Source organism: Wyeomyia smithii, chromosome 1 (assembly GCF_029784165.1).
Source record: "Wyeomyia smithii strain HCP4-BCI-WySm-NY-G18 chromosome 1, ASM2978416v1, whole genome shotgun sequence".
Lineage (NCBI taxonomy): Eukaryota > Metazoa > Arthropoda > Insecta > Diptera > Culicidae > Wyeomyia > Wyeomyia smithii.
Genome location: NC_073694.1, coordinates 177730024 through 177749378, shown reverse-complemented (window position 1 = coordinate 177749378; position 19355 = coordinate 177730024). Strand labels below are relative to the sequence as shown.

Below are 19355 nucleotides of genomic sequence, written 5' to 3'. Positions count from 1 at the left end.
AATTTCATTTTGATTTATTTTTGTTTAAATTTCATCTCTTATTTTTGTCTCATTTCAGTTTTGTTTTGTGTTGTTTTTTTCAACCACACTTTCACATTAGTCTCACTCTTGTATCACCCTTGTTTTATTCTGTCTCTTGTTCTATTTTTGTCTCATTCTTATTTGGTTTTTACACCATTTGTGAAATTTTTATCATCTTGTGTTATTTTTGTGAGTTTTTGTCATTTCTAAAATGTTTATTATACTTTTTTATTATTTTTGTCTGACTTTCTGATTTTCTATTCATTATCCCGCAGTTAGGTCTCATGTAGTTCTTATTTTCATCTTAATTTTCATAAAACATTTTATCCATCTTCATCTCGTTTTGGTTTATTTCTCTTTCATTTCCGTTCTTATGGCCTATGTCTGGTTTCGTCTCAATTTTTTGCTATTTTTTCTCATCTGTTTTGTACCTTTTTTTTGTTTTTTTTTATATATTTTTATTGATTTATTTTATATGTGATTTTTTCCACATTATTATTATTATTATTAATTTTATTAAAGACACTTTACACATATTGTGTGCATTCGTGTCGAAAATTTTTCCACATTCTTTTATATTGAACATTGTTTTATTTTCGCTTCATTTTCATTTACCTTTTATGTACAATTTATTTTCATTATCGGCTGTTTTTCATTTAGTTTTTAATTGATTTTTGCTTAAAATTCATTGTTTTTGTTAGATGTTTCTATATGATGCGTTTATTTTTGTCTTATTGCTTTCCGTTACGCTTTTATTTTTGCCTCATTTTTGCAACACCCCACACTCATTTTTTGACTTGTTATGGTCTGTATTTTGCCTCATTTCGTTTGTAGGTGTTTCATTTTTGTCACACTTCTAGAAAATTCAATTAATTATCGCTTTATTTATGACTCCGTTTTGTCTCATTTTTACTTTTAATATCAGTTTTGTATCATTATCCTTTGTCAGTTGCCTCATTTCCAACTCAAGTTTTTAGAGTTTTGTTCTATTTGGGGCCACTTATTTTTCATTTCATATTTTTTATTCTGCTTTTGTCTCATTCTTATTGTATTTCACTACTCTCATTTTGAGATTTTCATTTTTGCCTTTCTGTAACATTGGCAACGTTGTAATTTTGACAATCTTTCATTGTTGTTTTTTGAGTTTTGTTATTATTTTATTTATGTTTTACTTTCCTATCAGTTTTGTGCAACTGTCTCATATGTATTATTGTCGATTTATTCTTTTTTATCTTTGTAATTATCGCTTTATTCTTTCCTTTATTTGTTTTAACAAGGAACAATATTTGCTTTGTGTTTGTTCGATATATAACTAATTTTATTGCAATTGTGTCTTTTTTCTGTATTATTATTGTTTGATTTTTGTGTTTTTTGTTTTTATTTTTATCTTGTTTGAGTCTCATTTTTGTTTTTCTTTTGTTCCGAATTAGCTTCGTTTTCATCCTACATCTGTCTTCATTTTATTATATTTACGCGCCGTTCTTATCGTAAGTTTGTCTCATTTATCGCCTTATTTTACCTCTATTTTTGTTTCGTGTTACCTTTTTTAGTAAAATTTCTTTTTCATTAGCGTTTCATTGTTGTTTTTTTTTCTGTTTAACTTTCATTTGTTTAATTTTCTTTATTACTTCTCCATTAGTTCGGTCCGATTGCTCAATTTAGCCGCCTATGTATGGTCTCTTGTATGGCTAATTTTTGTTTCAATTTTGTCTCACGTTTAATTCATCTCTCTGTCTTGATTTTGCTGAAATTGTGCTTGTTATTCATCTGATTTTTTTAGAAATGTAAATATGTTACTTTTGTGGATTTTTTCATTTTTGTGGATTTTTGCCTCATTATAATTTTTTTTTGTTCCAACCTTATTTCATTTTCGCTCCCTTTTTAAACTCGCTTTTACCTAGCATTTATCTAATTTTCAGTTAAATTTAATTTCTTTTTTTGGCTGTTAGATTTTTATTTTATTTAATTTTTGTCTCATTTTTTCTCTTGTCTGTCTTATTTCGTTTTTTTTCTTGTGTCTAATTTACAATTCATTATTGTCTCAGTTTTAGTGGAATTGAGTTCATTCATGTCAGTGTTTATTTAATTTTGTGTCATTATCGTTTTTCGTTTGCGCCAATTTAAGCTCATTCTGGTTCCAGTTTTGTCTTATTCTTGGATCATCCATGTCACAACTTTTTGTAATATACGTTTCATATTTGATCCTTTTTATCCCGATTTTGTATTATTTTTATCGTATTCTACTTCTCTTGTTTTAGGCATATGTTTGTTTTACGTTCGTCTTGTTATTGATTTTATTTCGTATCATTTATGTCTTATTCGTCTCTCATTTCCGTTTGTTTTTTTTTTATTATTGTTTCACTTTTGTATCAATTTTGTTTGACTGTCTTAAGTAGTGTTATTGTCGCTAAATGATTGTCTTATTTTTGTTTGAGCTTTATTTCTCGTTATTGTTTTTTTGTTTTATTCATACCAAATTTGGTCCCAACAGAGACACCCTCTGTTTTGTTTCATCTTTGTATTGTTTTTGAGTGTTTTTTTCTTCTTCTTTTGTTCCAAATCGTTTTCATCTTAGCATCTCGATTTTTCTTTGTCGTTTTTTGCGTTGTTCGTGTCTGAATTTTGTCTCATTTTACCTTCATCATTTCATTTTTACGTTTCATTTTTGTCGCGCTTTACCTCTTATCATCATTTTTGCTTTCTTGTCGAAGTTCTTGTTTTATTTTCTCTTTTGTTCGTGACAATTACATTCTCTTCAACTTCTGATTGCACAAATTTGCGGTTTTTTTTCTTCATCTATTAGAAATTTGCGGTTGATTATTTTCAAAATAATGTTTTGATAACGAATAAACAGCAAATTTGTACTAGTTGCTTGAGGAATACTATGCCATTTTTTACTTGGACTTGGGCTGAATTAGAGTTATTTTCTGTCTGATTCTGAGCCTAATTTTACATGACGGTACTGATTGGAAATTCATGAAAATATTACAAAATACTAACAAATTATCAATTTCGTTTCAAATTCCTAGAACACTGTATGTATGGAGGCTTTGGTATACAGGCATTAAGCTCGAAAGGTTCGTTGAGTTTGTCTCCAGTAATACTAGCCACCCTTACGAAGCCACTGAAAGTTACCTCAAAAGAAAGCTCATTTTCCGATGATGTCAAATCAAAGCCTACAGCTTCAATCTTTCTCCGTTTCTTTTTTCTCTTTGAATGCCACTCTCGCTGGTAGCGCAAACCGGCAAGTAAAAACATCGCAGAAGCCTACGCGACCAGGCCAACTGCGATGCCATTTCTCCGGCTGTGCTTTCTTCCGCGCGAAGAGCGAGCTTTTTTTCGCGCACACTCAGCCCAGCAGAGAGGCTTCCGATGGGTTAGTATGGTTCGGTACCTACGCGCATCGCTCGGCCGTCCGGTGGCTCACATTCGCGCAACTCCAGCCCACCGGGGAGGATCGTTTTTTCCTGTTTTGTTGGTTCATCGGCGTTGATCTCGGTGCAGAACGGGCGCGCGCGCGTGCCGCAGTAGTTAAGTGGCGAAAACGGTGGTTAATCTGTAACAACCCAATCCCAACCCAATCTGTGTACGGATTATCGCCAGACTTGGTGGAATTCCTGCTGTTACAGTTTAGATGAAACGGTTCGAACGGTTGGACGCGCCTGCTGCGATCGGCTGAAGATCACTCGGGACGCCAAGCGAACAAGCGAGTTTGTGCGAGATTTAAGTGATAATAGGTGGAAGAAGAAAAAAAACAAGTGATTGTTATGTGAATGCTGGAGAAGAATTTGGATAAGAAAATGAGCAGTGCAATCAGAGTTCATGTAATTGAGAATCAGTTACAGATCCTATTAGAGAAAGGTGGTGTGAAGGCAGATTACCGAAAGTGACATAACCTAGTGTAACAATCGCGAGTGCATCACGGTGGAAAGGATACCCAAAAAATGATGAGTCTTCTAGCGCGCAGCAGTATCCTGCTGTTGTTCCTGCTTTTCTTCAACTCAAACCCGAGCAAAGGTTGGTATTCCGGTAGCCTCCGACGGTTCAAGGGAAGTGGGTCAGTCAGTAAAAGAAAAACCTGTACTGCATCAGCAGAAATGGGACATAGTGTGCTACATACTACTAACTAACTGTGACTAGCGAACGAAGCTGGCTAACTCGAAACTGGATGCAACGAGTATTTCAATCCAGTTAAACCACAATCGCGTCGTCATCATCGCTATCCAAACGGCAAAATCGCCGCGTGCCCGTCAGCCGTAATTTTCTCTCCTGCAAGTCTTTTGGGTAACGGTTTAGTAGGCTATGAAACCGAGATGTGCACAAACTGGACACCTGCTCTACGCACTAGAACTGGTTCGCTCGTACACCCTTGAGCTGGCTGAGAGGAGCCACGGAAGTAAGAGTGTCATTCGCCGAAGTAGGCTTCGAAGCGTGCAGGCAAAATAACGAATATAAAAAAAAACAACTTCAGTTTTGCAACCACACACATGACCGGTGCTGGGCCGTGGCCTGCTGCGTTCGCGGCTCGGCTCGGAGTCGCAATATAAAGAGGAAACGGGAAACGGTAGATGCTTTCCGATTCCGCAGCTAATCGAATGTCGAATATGAGAAGGGGAATCGGATCGTAAATCACTGCGGGGCCAAGTTGTTGGGTTATTTTGCGTCGTTCGATTCGACCGGTTCGTCCCTTTTGGCGTAGTTTTTTTTCTTTCATTGGTTTTGACACAACATTAGATGCGCTGGATTGGGTGATATATTTATTTTATCTTTTCTCTTATTTATTTATCTCATAAACCGTTTAGCGTAGATGTTTGGTCACGAATTTCTGATCGAATATTCTCAATGATAAAAAAAAAACATGATAATCTTAAAAAGTTTAGAAAGAAGAAACTAATCCCAGCATAACGAATAGTTCAAATAGCATTTTTTCTCATGCATTCATTTTTCCATTTGAAAAAATATTCAAGGTGGTTTTTTTTTCTTGAGTAAAGTTTGAAATACTTATCATAAATTCTACAGCTTTTAAAAAGGGCTTACTCCTAATTCGAAAAGAACCATTCCAATCTCTATAAATTTTTTTCTTAATTTTTTATGTCAATAGACATATCTTTGCAGATTTACAGGCTTTAAGATGTATAATGTTTTTTAAAAGCTCTTCAATTTTGTATGGACAATCTACGTGGATTTTCGTCCACATAACAAACTCCGTATCATTGGATTTATTAGCTTTTCCCTTCTTGAACTCACCTAATAACTCATTTCAAAACTTTGTCATGCACCTTAATGCTATCTGCATACATTGGATGATCTAACGCTCCTTTAATGTCAGTAACAATTCATGAAATTTCTCAAGGCATACTTTAAGTGGTGTATTATACTAATAAAACAATCAAATTTTTTTATACAGTTTAAGTACTGAAAACACTTTCTAATTGGCTTGATTTGTCCGCAAATCAACTATGATAGATATTGAGGTGCTTCCTAAAACAATGATAGAAATTTGGGCTCTTTCGAAAAAGTTTTTTTTCGAGTCTCGCGGATTTCGTGGAAGTATCAGGTTTCTATAGTCTAGAGTCTATAGAGATGAATTCCGCAGGGATGAATTGTGGTACATGCTTAAAACCTACGAAAATTTTGTCTAATATTTTCTCTTCTCACCCGTTAGCATTCGTGTTTAAATTTCACGCATTGTATTTTCCCTCGAACCTTTGCGTAATTTGTATATGGGCCATATAGCAGGATTTTATGGTGATGCTGAACAATTTAAAAGCTGGGATGGATGGAATTAGTCTGGCTTTCTCAGTCTTTTTGAAGAAGTTTTGAAGAAGTTTAGTAGTTACCTTGAAAAAGGCCACCAAACACGGCCGAAACGTCGGGCAATTTACACAGATAGTTGTATAATATCTTCAAAAAGACTGAGAAACCCAGATCAACCCCATCCGTATAACATCAAGCTTATGCTTTCCTAAACTAGAAAGAAATACTGCTCTGGGATTCCTTTCAAATTCTGTACTAACTTAGTGTCAACAGTTCGAATTCAAAATTGAAATAATTTCTTTGCGAAGGGTTTGACAGAGTGATACCAATACGGTAATTGAACGGATAACGAGAACCAGATTTCTATTCAATAACTTTGTCAGGCACCGTCACATTCGGATGATTTTTTTTTTTGGAAACAATCTATGAGGAATCTAGATTCGAGCTCTTGAAAACGTATGGCTAGAGAAGGGATACCACACATCACTTCCAAGGATTGAGTGTGTGTTGAGGTTATACTACCAATTTCTAAGCAATTCTAAGACAACGATTTTGTAAACGTTCAACTTAAGAACAACAAAGTTAACAGATATAGCTGCATATCCGACCGCGTGGCTACCATATTCAATTACTTATCAAACGGTAGTTTTGTAGAGTGTAATTCGACTATCTGGATGTGCAGATGTACCACATCTAGATCCAGTGATCATCTTCATGAAGTAATCGTAGTGTACTCTCCATTTGCATTTTGAATCAAAATAGTCTCCTGAGTATCTAATTGAGAATGTTCTGGGGAGCGACGTATTGTTGAATTTTAATTCCACTAACGATGAAACTTGTTTAATCGGGAATACTCAAAACTCAGTTTTTTTTCTGATAAGAATGTGAAATGTTGTGACATGGCCCAGATACTCAGGTCACCAGCTTTATCGTCTGCCAGTTGAACTAATGTGCATATTTTTTTTGTAAGATTTGGACCACTGCGACCATTATTTTGATTTTTTGTGGTGCATTAATTATCAATACATGTATCGATCTCGCTAACATAAGCGTTGTACAAATAGGGACTGAGACAAGACCTTAAAGTGACTAATTCTAGTAATCCGTAACGAATTCGTAAAATAAAAGTTCATCTCTTTTACTGCCATCATGTTTGAAATTCATTTCGCAAATTTTATTAGAACATTCAATTTGATCAATTATTCAACAGAAGATCAAACAGAACAGAATCATGAGCTTCTTGAACGACCAGAAAAACAACGGTTAATTCTCCTTACTTGGCAAGTGTCAACTGAATTAAAAAAAGTCAAAAGAGCTAGATAATCTCTAGTTCCTTTACCTCGCCTGAAACCGTGTTGAGTGAGGGATAAAATATTCCCTCTTTCCGCTTCCGAAACACGAAAACATGCATATCGGTCTGTACGCCTCATGTTCGCAAAATCGACCTGCACCAATTTAGCAAACAACTCGATCATAAACTGCCTCCAGTCTTTTGGTTTCTTAAGAACCAGAACCTTCACACTCCATCAAAACCTGGAGTTGAGTTATGGCATTGAATTGGGACCAAACTCAATTCCTCTAAATTAAAAGAGTCACATAATTCGTCATTAGCATTAGCTGAGGGAAAAGATATGAAACTCAAACGGTTAGGTACAAAGGGAGGGTAGATACGATCAGCGAAATCTTCTATCCATGGAGTTTGAGTAGGAAGGAGTAGATTTTGTAGAAAAACTGCAGTTTCGAATTCTTCCAGCGTCTCCCCATGGGAAGAACATCGTGGTGATCTTGTTCGCTACATTCACAAAATCATGTTTCAGATAAAGCGCAGCGGCGGTGATAAGTTTTAATGCGAATAGATGATCTTGATCTTGATAAAAGGTACGTAGTGATTCATGTTTATTTTGGCATTTAGGACACTTATCCTAAACACCAGCGCATGAGTCAGTCGGATGGCAGGTAATCGCTACATTTCGCGCACTGTGCCCCTCTTGCGCAGAATTTAAGGTTTCCCGAAGAGCATCAGTATGATCATACGTTAATTTATCATTATTGATGGTTGTTGGCACACGGGAACTGAAGACGGTCACAGCGGCAAATCACACACCAACCATCATTATCATCATCATCATCGTTAGCGTCAACCAAACCCGCTACTGATAAGTGGTGGTGAGCCCTTATCACTACCGTGAGAGCGAGACTGTTGATCTGCCAATCGAGGAGGATCGGTATCGGGATCAATCGGGAGGCGCAACGATCACTTCGGGAGAAAAACATCGCCGCTTGGACTCACTTCACCTTGGCCCACTTTCGGATCAGCAGCAGTCATCACTCCCATTTTGAACTTCAACAAGAGCGACTCAGGAAGACCGCCAGGAATTTATAACTCATCCTTATATTAAATTAGCAGTTAGAAATATAATTATAAAATACACTTTCACTGTTTATTGAATAAAAATAGTGCGTCTAAGTAATTCGCGGAATAGAACAAGGTGTTAGTTTCCTTATTCATTGCAACCATCCAAAGAGGCGGATTGAGTTGCAAGGCATTCGGCGTGGTCCACGGCTGGACACAATTGGTAAAGTTATTTCGAGTGCGAGCGCAATCTCTGGTTAGGCCGCTAACGCGGCAATAACGCAAGCCCAGCATCCCTATCTCGTGTTGGACTGGAGGTAAATCCAACAATGGTCTTTGTGGTGGTGGCGATCCCCGTGGTTCTGTGGTTAGCGTTGTCGGTCGGTTGTGATGTCAGGTTCGATTCCCGTTCAGGTCGAGGATTTTTTCGAGCTGGAAATTTTCTCGACTCAGCACAGGGGCACGGTGTATCGTTGTACTTATCCTACACATGCAAAATGTGCCAAAAACAATATCGATAACGAATTCTCTCAACTAATCAGGCTAGCGTGTGATATTGTCATTGTTGTATGGTTACTTCTCGGACTCCGGGCAACCGGTCACCAGGAGACGATATGATTAGAACCGCGCCACGATCGCTGCATCGGCATACAGGAGAATCGAAGTTTCTAGTTATCTTCGGCAACCTATCAATCGTTAACAGTCACACCAAACAATGTAATCCCGATATTTATTGCGAATAATTACGATATTTTGTCGCGATGAATTCCAAACCTACTCTGAATCGCAACGTGCTGAAATAGAACCAACGGGCGGGTAGTCTTCAAATAAATGATGACACCTCAGTAGTCACAACACACCGAAAATCTTTAGCGCGTTTGCACCGGAGCATTATGCGCGACCGTTCTATTTCCTCTTTCCGATGCATACGCACAGAGGCATGGTGCTTCGCGCTGGTTGTTTCTTACTTCTCGAATAATTAAGCGAAGATACCTACTGAGTATAAAAACTGGCAAAGTTTCATGCATCCACAGGTCGTAAATTTATGAAGATGCAAATATGCATATCGAAAAAGACAGAGTGAAAATGACAAAACAATCGCAATCAAAATTTAGTTGCCATGTTGGCTGATGAGATTTCAACATAATTAAATAAAAATTGTCTACGTGTTTCAATATTTGTTCAAAAGCTACAAAATTCATAAAACAAGGGTATAAAACTGGTCAAAACGTCCGTAATCGTCCGTTCAGAACACGAACGATAAACTTCGAAACAGCTAACTAACAGCGCAGGCGAGATGTATGAAGTATCCATATCGACGTCAGTCCACTGCGCACACAAGATGCAATGCAATGAATTATACATTAAACATAACACATAAAGCCGATCATCCCATGGTAAGCGCTCGCGTTCCTCCACCAAAAAAAAAGAGGATTTTAGCATTGGTTTCACTTTCACCGGTAATACGAAATCGCCGTATAACCTTTTTACTCACTTGCACTTGTGTGTAAAAAGAAAAACTATAGATGATTAAAACAATTGAACGTTGTTTGAATGAAACATACGTTGCGAAAGTAACTTTCGCAGTATAATATGTTTGTCATTCGAAGCAATTTATGTCCGCCATCAGTAACTCACAGTTTTTTTTGTAAATAGTTCTATTGTCGCTTCTCTACAACATTTGGTAAATTAGCGATTCGAAGGCCAAAATTTTAACGACGCTAGCAGTTCACTAACCAGCTCAAAAATTGGCGAAATCGCCAAACCACCAACTAAATATTAGCGTCGCTAATTAGCGATTAGCGAATTAGCGGAATGGTACCCACCACTGCCCGTGTGATTATCTTACCTTCAGAGATGACTATCGCAACAAGCAGGCGGTACGGCGTAGATGATAGAATGAGGGAATTCGATAAAGAGGACGGACTGCGCTGAACATTGTTTGTGGGCATACAGATGAACGTAGTGCGCGAAATATATTAGTTTTTGACAAACGACATCAAGGACCAGACTTCAACACTTATGACTCTCTCTAAATCTACAAATAAAAAATTTAAAATTTACCTGTACCGTCGACCGCTTTCGAGCAAAATTCTGTTCGTTATTTAGGACGAGGCCCGATGTTCAACTGCATATAATTAGGATAGCACGAAATACAACTCGAAAGCAGCCAGCTTCAAACTTTCGTACGACACAGTCCGAGAGAATCGTTTGATAATCAGGTTAAGGGAAATGCCTCCTGGAATCACAAGGAAGCAAGAAACGACCTACGTCGTATGCAAACGGTAATTCGCAATGACCAGAAAATTGACAGATTTTCCAGGTGTCACAGCTGTGATAAAATCAATGGCACTTCTTAGCGCCTCGTAATCATTCATTTGAAGATGTAAAACAGTGTAGGTGGAACTGAATTCGGTTTCGAAAAAGGAAATTACTTATTGAAAGTAATTGCTTTCTCGATAAAAATGACTGTTGATCAAATCGAAAAAGCACTGTATTTGTTATACTTCTGACTTCAATTGACCATCTCACCGAATCACTTTAACCTCACTTTCCCTATGACCCCTATGGCTCAAAAGTATACACTAGAACGGTATAGCGCGGGATTGTACTGTCAAAAGCTATACACTACACGGTGCTCCCACTTTCACACCCCGTTATTATAAAAAAATGCTCCAAAAAATCTGAGTACACCATTCGATTCGTTATGACGTCCAGAACCTCTGGTCAGAATTTCAAAATCATCGTACGGTACATTTTTGAGTAAAGCTCTTCTGAAGGTCGTAAAGTACAAAGAAAATCTCACAGTGCAAAGTGGTCTAAATTCAAAAAATCATGATCGCTTTAGATTTGACTGGGAAAATTTGATTTTATGTACTCAATGTCTTTAGCAAAATTGTTTTATAAAACAAGGCCTTACTGTTGGCGTTTTCGGTTTTTCAGCGGTTTTTCAGCTTCCTTCAGCAATGTTGTGAAAAAAATTAAAAGAAAAACAAATGCTGAATACTGCGATGTTCTATCTGTACGTTGGACACGAAAAAATTGAGTTTTTTGTGTCTAGATGTATCTGCCGAGGTTCTGTAGAATTCGACGTGAACGAAGGTTTGATGGGGAGCCTGAGTATAAACCAATGCCTGAATCCAGCCGCCATCTTTCTGTATTTCGTCTGGGACACGACATCCATGAACACTTTGTCCTGGTAGAGCTGGAACCTTGGTTAAATTTTCCTGAGTTGTTGATGTCTTTGTCCGTCCATATCGAGCTTCAGGCAGTAAATGATTCAAACTTACGACACGTTTTTGTTTACGGTTTGGTTATCTGCTAGGTTGGGGTTTTAAGGTAATATCTAACTAATTACATAGTAGTTGACTCACTTGACAAAGGGACAGTTTTTTCTGCGTAAAATCTCAACAGCTTGCCTCAGGCGGAGTGGATCCATTTTTAACGGTTTTTGGAACTTTTGGTTTGTACTTCCTGACCATGATGGGCTAATAAATGTTTCAGGCATAATTTCACACAAAAAAATTGATTTAGTTTCTCAAATTCACTTGTTTTTCTGCAAAAAATATTCGCTATGAGGTTTTTTCTATTCGCCCTGTAAATCTGCGAGCCGGGAGTTTTCGAACAAATTCCAAGTAGAGCAAAAAGGTTTTCACAAGCAGAGGAACACTCAGAACTTGAGCCTCAATTACGTAATTTTTGACCTAGAATACGTCTTACGGTAACATATACAGGGGTTCAATTTCAAAAACCGAAAGCATCGAGAGCGTCACGAAAATTGTCCACTTTCACACGCTTTAAACTCAGTCATTTTCCAAACAATTTCCTCAATTCTTACGGCAACCGATTGGAAAATCATTCATGCAGCTACCCAAAGGCAGAAAAATGTATTTTTATTATTCGAAGTATTGTACTACCGAAAATGGTCAAGCCTTGTCGAAACGCAGATTTCGATCTCTGATTCGTCGCTTAATGCTTGCTTTCCCTGACACGGTCGACAGAATATACCTAGTTAATCGGAAATGCACTTTTTCTGCTATAGGTACAGTAATCACCCGATTACATTAGTACCCGATTTTATCTGCCCCCAATTTTATCGGCCCCCGATTTCATCTCCTTTTTTACCCGATTTTATCATCATATAACATTTCATCACAAAAAATGTCAATATGAAATGATTTTCTATTCAGATTCAATATTTTAGTACTTTTGCACAGCTCTGTGTAGAATAACATCATTCTGGATATAATGTTTTATTTTGGCGTTTTCGTTTGATTATTTGAATAGTGATTCAAGCTATAAGGTATTTTCATATATTTTTTAAGCTATCAAGCAACGCATCTTTTGATAAAATAAGGTGATCGAATCACCTAGAAATTAGATAGAAAACTCCCTTCTTCATTTGATTGAGATCTGAGTCTAGCATAGTGTCTTTAGCAAATCTCTTACATATTAAGAACCATATGAAGTTTCCTTTCAAAAGGCACAAAAAATTCCAATTTTCGTACTAACTTTTTCATATTTTTCCAAATTTTTAAACTTTTTTCCGGCCTCAACCCTCACATACAAATTTTCACGCCGATTGGTACAGTAGTTTCCACGTCTATAAGGATCAGAGAGACAGAAAGACGGATAGAACTGCTTTTTCATATGACTAGATTTCTTGTAGTAATTCAAATCGCTGATTTTACGTATTAAATTATTGGAAAGATGGTAATTTCATAAAAAATATTAATAAAAAATATTTCCCGATTTTATTACTTTCCTTATTGTATCACCCCAAACATCATCAAGGGGGTGATATAATCGGGTGATCACTGTATAATCCATTCCAAAACTGTACCGGTACCATACGTGATGAAGTAAGAAAAGCCAGGTTTCAATTCCAATCAATGAAAATCCATATTATATTACGAACTGGGACAAACTGTGAGAACTTGAAAAAAAGGCGAAGCTATTTGGAAGATAGGTCTAAAACAGAAATGAGGTTTATTTTTCGTACATTAGTATTTCAACAAACGAAATAAAAATTTGCACAGGTGGGGAAATGAGAAAACTGGAAATAATGGTTTGGCTTATTTATTTATGTATGGCGCATTTCTGTGATAATTGGTTAAAATTTGCAGTTGAATTGATCGGCCTTTTTCAAGGCTACTACGTGTATTTGGAAGAAGATAATGAATGTTTTTCATTAAACTACAACTGTGATTGGGAGCCGCTTTTAACTCAAGCGCCACCAGAGTGGACAATCCTGAGGTAAATACTTTACAATTCGAAGGTAAAAACAGCAACTAAAACACACACATACACTCCAGACACACACCAAAGATGAAAACAGTGATGTGAATCACTTGAATTTGTGAAAACATGTAAGATACAGTAAGGTCGTTTTTACGCGTTTTTTTTTCACGCGGGTTGATTTCCTCCATTACTCAAAAACGGTACAAGATATCGACCTCATTTCATTCACGTTTTCCGTTTTAGACCACGAGTGATCATATATCCGTTTTCGAAAAAAATCACAAATTTTGGTGTAAATACTCAAAATGTAAAATATTGCATTTTGGTCTCTAGATTGCCCACTATTCTATTCAAACGAGGCTAAAACGTTTTGGAACGGTTTTCTTCGTTATATTTGCAACTCAAAAAAGTCGTTTTTTACGCGGGCCCATACAAATTTGGAACGTATCCCCGCGTAAAAAATGACTTTAGTGTACTCAATAAATTCATATGAATACAGATAAACTTAATCAACTTCATTCTTTTAACGGGCTTCAGTAAAATGACTATAAATCTTTGCAAAAGAATTGGTTTACTAAAAATGATGGCTAAAGCACATGGAGAGTTCAAAAAGTGCTGTAAGTGAAACAACGTGCCGTGACTGGATCCGGTAAATTCAATGTTGGCGACTGTCCACAAGAAAGAAGACTTAAAACCTTGGAACCTCTACAGTAATGAACAAACTCCCAGTAACAGATTCAGTTCATTTAATTACCAAATTTACACTAAATTATTCTCAGTATTTCGAAAATGCTCCAGGATGAGGAATTCTTCGACTCTCCTTCTGTATTCTTTCTTGTAAAACAGTCAACAGTGAATGAAATGTGTCGAATGCATCAGGTGCTTTCCTCAAAAAAAAAAACTTTCTTTTTACTCTACGCTGTTTGTTTAACATCGATAAGAATTTCTCCATGGAAGAATTTAAACCGGCGTGGATGAGATGATCAGTGTGCGAATTTAGTCAGCACGGAATGGATAAGTGTTAAAATCAATCAATTCTCGCGTAACTTTTCAAAAGGGCTTAAGTAACATTGAGGGACTCTTCACCCATGAGTTACATTCTAAAAGGGCGTATGCCTTTTGGCATAGGTTTTATTCGAAGCATTGTAACCCAGAAACCGTTGGTTGTATAGAAAAACTGTCTGAGAATGAGTTGTAGGGAATTTAAAATGCACCATGAAAAAAATATCAAGCATTCCAATGAACGTATGGTTTTTGCTGGAGAACCATGGACAAATTAAGAAAAACGTGTATTTTCCGAAATATTGATAATTTTTCGAGTTTAAATTAAAAATAACTCGAAAACCGATGCCTTTAGAATGTTTACCAAGAGCTTTTTGATTCAAAATAACTCTCTGCATCTTTTAAAATCATCAGAATACAAATATTTTGAAAAATGTTTAAATTAGAATTTTTATAAAAAAAATAATCTACCATAAAAAAATCCTTTTTCATTTCTCCATCCTGGAATTTTTTTTTCAAAGTTGCGTATTAACGTCAAGTTTCTTAAAAAATAAATCAACTCTTTTATTTTAATTGAAATTTAATGTTTATTTTTAATTTTTTTTGGTCAAAAAATTTTTTTTTGAACAGTGTACATTTTTTTATGGTGCATTTTTAATTCCCTACAACTCATTCTCAGACAGTTTTTCTATACAACCAACGGTTTCTGGGCTACAATGCTTCGAATAAAACCTATGCCAACAGGCATACGCCCTTTTAGAATGTAACTCATGGGTGTAAAAATTCTCTCCACCTGTGAAAAATGCTCAGTTTGCTAAGCCAAATACGTGTGCAAAATTTCATTCAAATCAAAAATGGTCGATATTCGACCATGGGTCATTTCGCGCGATCTTGCTCTCTTTGTTTATATACTTTCTCTTTGATCAATAACTAAGTCATTTAACTCTTTCCATGATACTGTTTGCATAGTAAAGTAGGTAATGTTGTAATCTTTCGATTTCTGGCAAACAGTCGTTGAAAACTTGTATAATGACGCTGGTAATTCACGAATCACAGTAAGAGAGAAGACAATCTCTCATTGTTACTTAGGTTTTTTTGAAAACTTAGGCGAGAATTATTTGAGAACATTGAATAATTCGCTTGAAATTTTTTGGAAAATTACTCGTTCGTTCAAAAGATAAAACAAAAGATAAACATGATGGATGATATTGTTTCAGTTTCAAGCTGGGTAAAGAAGTTGCTGTCAATACTTTGAGCTTTAAATGTTCTATTTGTTCTTAGAAAAGTACTTCAACCCTGTCACCATCGGCCATCGGCCAGCTGTTCGAAGCAGACATGCGCACTGGCGAAGTTTTCACATTCATTTTCCGTTTTCCTTTGGATTAGACCAAAGCCGTTCGATGTCGGATGAATCTGCGGTGGCGACGTTTGCCAAACAATAACAAAGCGCGTTCACGAGTGGATCGTTCGTTCTGCTTCTATCAGCTGAGTGCGGCGGGACTGAACTTGACATTGACGCGGTAGTGTGTTGTTGCGTCGTAAATTTTCACTTTTGCATATATTTTTTTAACTGCTGACGAAGAGATAAAGAAAGCATTTTTGCATCAACGCCGGAGAAGTGCAAGTTTATGCTTTCTCGGTGGAAAGGAAGTGCGCCTGAAAACTGAGTAATAAAATCACGATTCGCGGAAAGTGAACCAGGGCTCACGCCTAAAGTACGTGACAAAGAAATGTCGCTTGGCATCGACGATCTACCGTTTGAGGTTTGCAGAAAATGGACGTCCCGTCGAAAGTGATTTAGTTTCACTGTTTCTTTAATTGCAGATACTTTGCGATGTGTTTGACTATCTTCCGCTGGAGGACATTAAAACAGCGGCTCTCGTATGTCACCGCTGGAATCAGATAGTTTTCTCAGAGCTATACATCAAACGATTCCGATTGGTGATTAACCTGAACGAATCGTTGATCAAGTTAAGACAAATGGCCCAGATTTTGGAGAAATCTGATCGAGAGTACTACAGCATTATCTTGAAGGTGAACTTGGGCAGTCCGCTGACCGAAGCCCGGTTAAAGATTGTGAAGTTCGTTGTACGAATAATATCCGAGTATGCGGAGTCACTCTATTTCAATATGGCGGATTTACGGTTGGAGTCGTGCGTTTCCGAAAGGCTGCTGCGCAGCCGAAAACTCCAACTATTCGACACACGTGCCAAATACATCCCTCTGGGAATGGGTCTGAAGGAATCGATGCTTGCTGCGATCTGTGAGTATGCAACCGATCTTGTCGATCTGGTGATCGCCGAAATGAACATCAACAATCCAAAGGCACTGGAAAAGATGTCTCTGTTGGCTCAGCTAAAGCTACTTCTAATAAGTGATTACTATCCATACGTTCGACCTGCCAGTCCCCCGATCAGTCTTCCGAATCTGGAAAACCTTTCACTTATCAACGTGACAGATGAATCGAACTTCTACTTTAAGGCGGACAGTCTGAAACGTTACTTTATCCACACTAACGGAACGGATGCACCGCGGACAATGCAATCGATAGCCGAAAACATCAACGGAATCAGTAGGCTTTGTGTTCACTTTACCGCTCGGACTATCCGGGCGGAGCAAATTTTCGAATATCTCGATCGCTTTCCTAACCTGAACACGTTCGAGCTGGGAGGAGTGGCAATTCCGGCTGAAGTACTTAAGGATCTCAATCCCCGCAATCGAGTGCAGAAGTTGATCTTCGTCGAGTGTCATCTGGTATTGTTGATTTTCGATCAACCGAGCCTGCTATGATGTTTTAAGCTTTTTTTTCCTTCAGGAAACTATCGCATTACACGATCTCACATCCAAATTAAGGTTCCTGAGACAGTTGGTATTTGATTCGTGTTTTCTGTTCCACAAACAGGAAGGTTTTCAGCGGATTCAATACGACGATCTAGAACCGGTGAGACGAGCGTTACCTAACCTGCAGGTGCTGTTGGATTACAACTGAAAACAAGCTTCCCTGGTTATGAAACGCTAACGATTGATCGAGTAGCGTATGTAAATTAGTATAAATTTATATTGTTAACTTGTTTGTTTGCTCTTGCTTAAAAGAGTGTTCTATTGTTAACTATGAAGGTAGACTTAGCAACAATCGTTAGGTATTAAGTAGTGAATAAAGGATACATCGCACCCCGAACTCCCCTGTTGTTCACACGTGCGCTAATAATAACCCGTCGATTCAACGCAACAATAATCACAACCCCGATCGGAATAAGTAAAGTGGAGTGCAGAAGAAGAAGAAGTGTGGGAAGCGATGGGACAATACGCGTTCGCACTTTCGCCACTTCTTAGCTGAGGTCTCGCACCCTTATGCCTTTGGAACAAACACAGAAAAAACACCCTTTTGTGCGGGTGGGATAACCGCACACAGATGGTTGTAATTATCACAACTTATGAGTATTGTTTCAGCTTTCTTCTCGCAAAAATTTCTTTTTCCTTGTGTGTTTAGTTTTGTTACTTCTCATACGACGACCTGCGGAGGCTCGCTTCACACGTTAGCATTGCCGTGTTCGGGGTCTGATTTGGGCTCAATTAGCAGCCAACGAATTTGTGCTAACTGGCAAAGTTTCATCGTCTTTCAAGTGCCGATCAATTTTCTCCATTATAGCCGCGAAATTCGGAACTAATCGGTTAATGAGTTGCGCATCGCAGTAAACCTATTTTTATTCGTTCTCGATCTGTCACTCCGTTGCCACTGGTGACGTTAACCGCGTTGCAAACAATGACTTTCTCTTTCATCCGGGGTGCAGCGTGACTTTTTTTTCACACAGTCGCATTATTTTTTTCACTTTTTTCCTCGCTATTCTGTGCGCGAAGAAAAGTGTTTCCTCTTGGCGATCGTTAAACTCTCAGAACCTACTGAGTGGTACAAAACTGAATGCAATTATCTTTGTTATTTATGATTTGAAATTACTTCAGTCATTTTGAGCTCCACCTTCTGTTTAAATAGTTTTAGTTGTGCTGCACTTAAAATCAAATGAAATTGTCGCGAAGTGAGAATTGACTGCAACTGACAGCATATAAACGCACTTAAAATCAAGTTTTCGCTTGCTGCTGTTTTTTTCACTAGCGTTTGCATGCGTGAAAAAAGTAAACCCAAGTGAAAAAGGTGAGATCCACTACCTTCGATTTCGCTGGATCGAGTTTGTTCACAGTTACAAGCGAAGTGAAATTTGTGCAGGTTGCATTTTTCACGGGCGTAAAAAAAAGAACATTTTGTATGAGATTTTCACTTCGCTTGGAACTCTAAATAGGGCTTATAACAGAAAACATATTTTTACAAATATTCTGATATTACACGGCCAAAAAATATTAATCTGGACAGTGTTTGTTTTCAATTATTCTTTGAAATTTGTCTCTACCGTGTATTTTTTTTTCTTTTGGAAACCATTCAAGATTATAATTTTCCGATATGCTGAGAACTGAATCTGTTATGTCTTCTGAGCGAGGCACTCTTTATTACCGCAGAGGTTTCCAATATTCACTCACTGAGAAAAGTTTGTGAGATTTTTTTTAATTTCTTTTATTGCTATCAATATTTCACAGCAAATTCAATTTCTACTAGGAGCTTTTTTTTTTCTAACAAAAATATACAAGTCATTCAAAGTATTGGCCATCGCTAGTTACCACTTTGTCCCATCTTTCGTAAAGCTTGAATACCGTTACTATAAAAGTCCTTTGAGGTTATCCACGAATTAAACCGTTTTTTGATATTTTCACACGTACAGAACTGCTGACAAGCCAGACCACATGCCATCGCACGGAACAATGACTTCTCATTTGAGGGTTTCTGTTTATGTAAGTTTCAACAACTTTGGCAATACGCGGCCAAGCCATACTACAATAAATCCATTCTTCACTATCTATCACGACGGAATGAAGAAAATTCTTCCTTTTTTGCCGCTGGAGCAGTTGTTTACAAGCGAAACGAAACCGTCAC

At 37.3% G+C, this 19355-nt stretch overlaps 2 protein-coding genes across 3 annotated transcripts in view; both read left to right on the top strand.

The window, feature by feature from the left end:
- Positions 1 to 3463: 3463 nt before the first annotated feature.
- LOC129728478 (cadherin-89D) overlaps positions 3464 to 19355 on the top strand; it is a 109447-nt gene continuing 93555 nt past the window's right edge. For both annotated transcript variants that reach the window (XM_055686928.1, XM_055686933.1), the window contains exon 1: positions 3464 to 4038. In XM_055686928.1, coding sequence (XP_055542903.1) covers positions 3966 to 4038 — 73 coding nt within the window. In that variant the 5' untranslated portion in view covers positions 3464 to 3965. The remainder of the gene's footprint in view (positions 4039 to 19355) is intronic.
- On the top strand, positions 15772 to 17585 carry LOC129728490 (uncharacterized). The gene is made up of 3 exons (XM_055686937.1): positions 15772 to 16137; positions 16199 to 17128; positions 17190 to 17585. Exons 1-3 carry the CDS (start codon positions 16105 to 16107, stop codon positions 17361 to 17363), a joined length of 1137 nt encoding a protein of 378 aa, XP_055542912.1. The 5' UTR covers positions 15772 to 16104; the 3' UTR covers positions 17364 to 17585.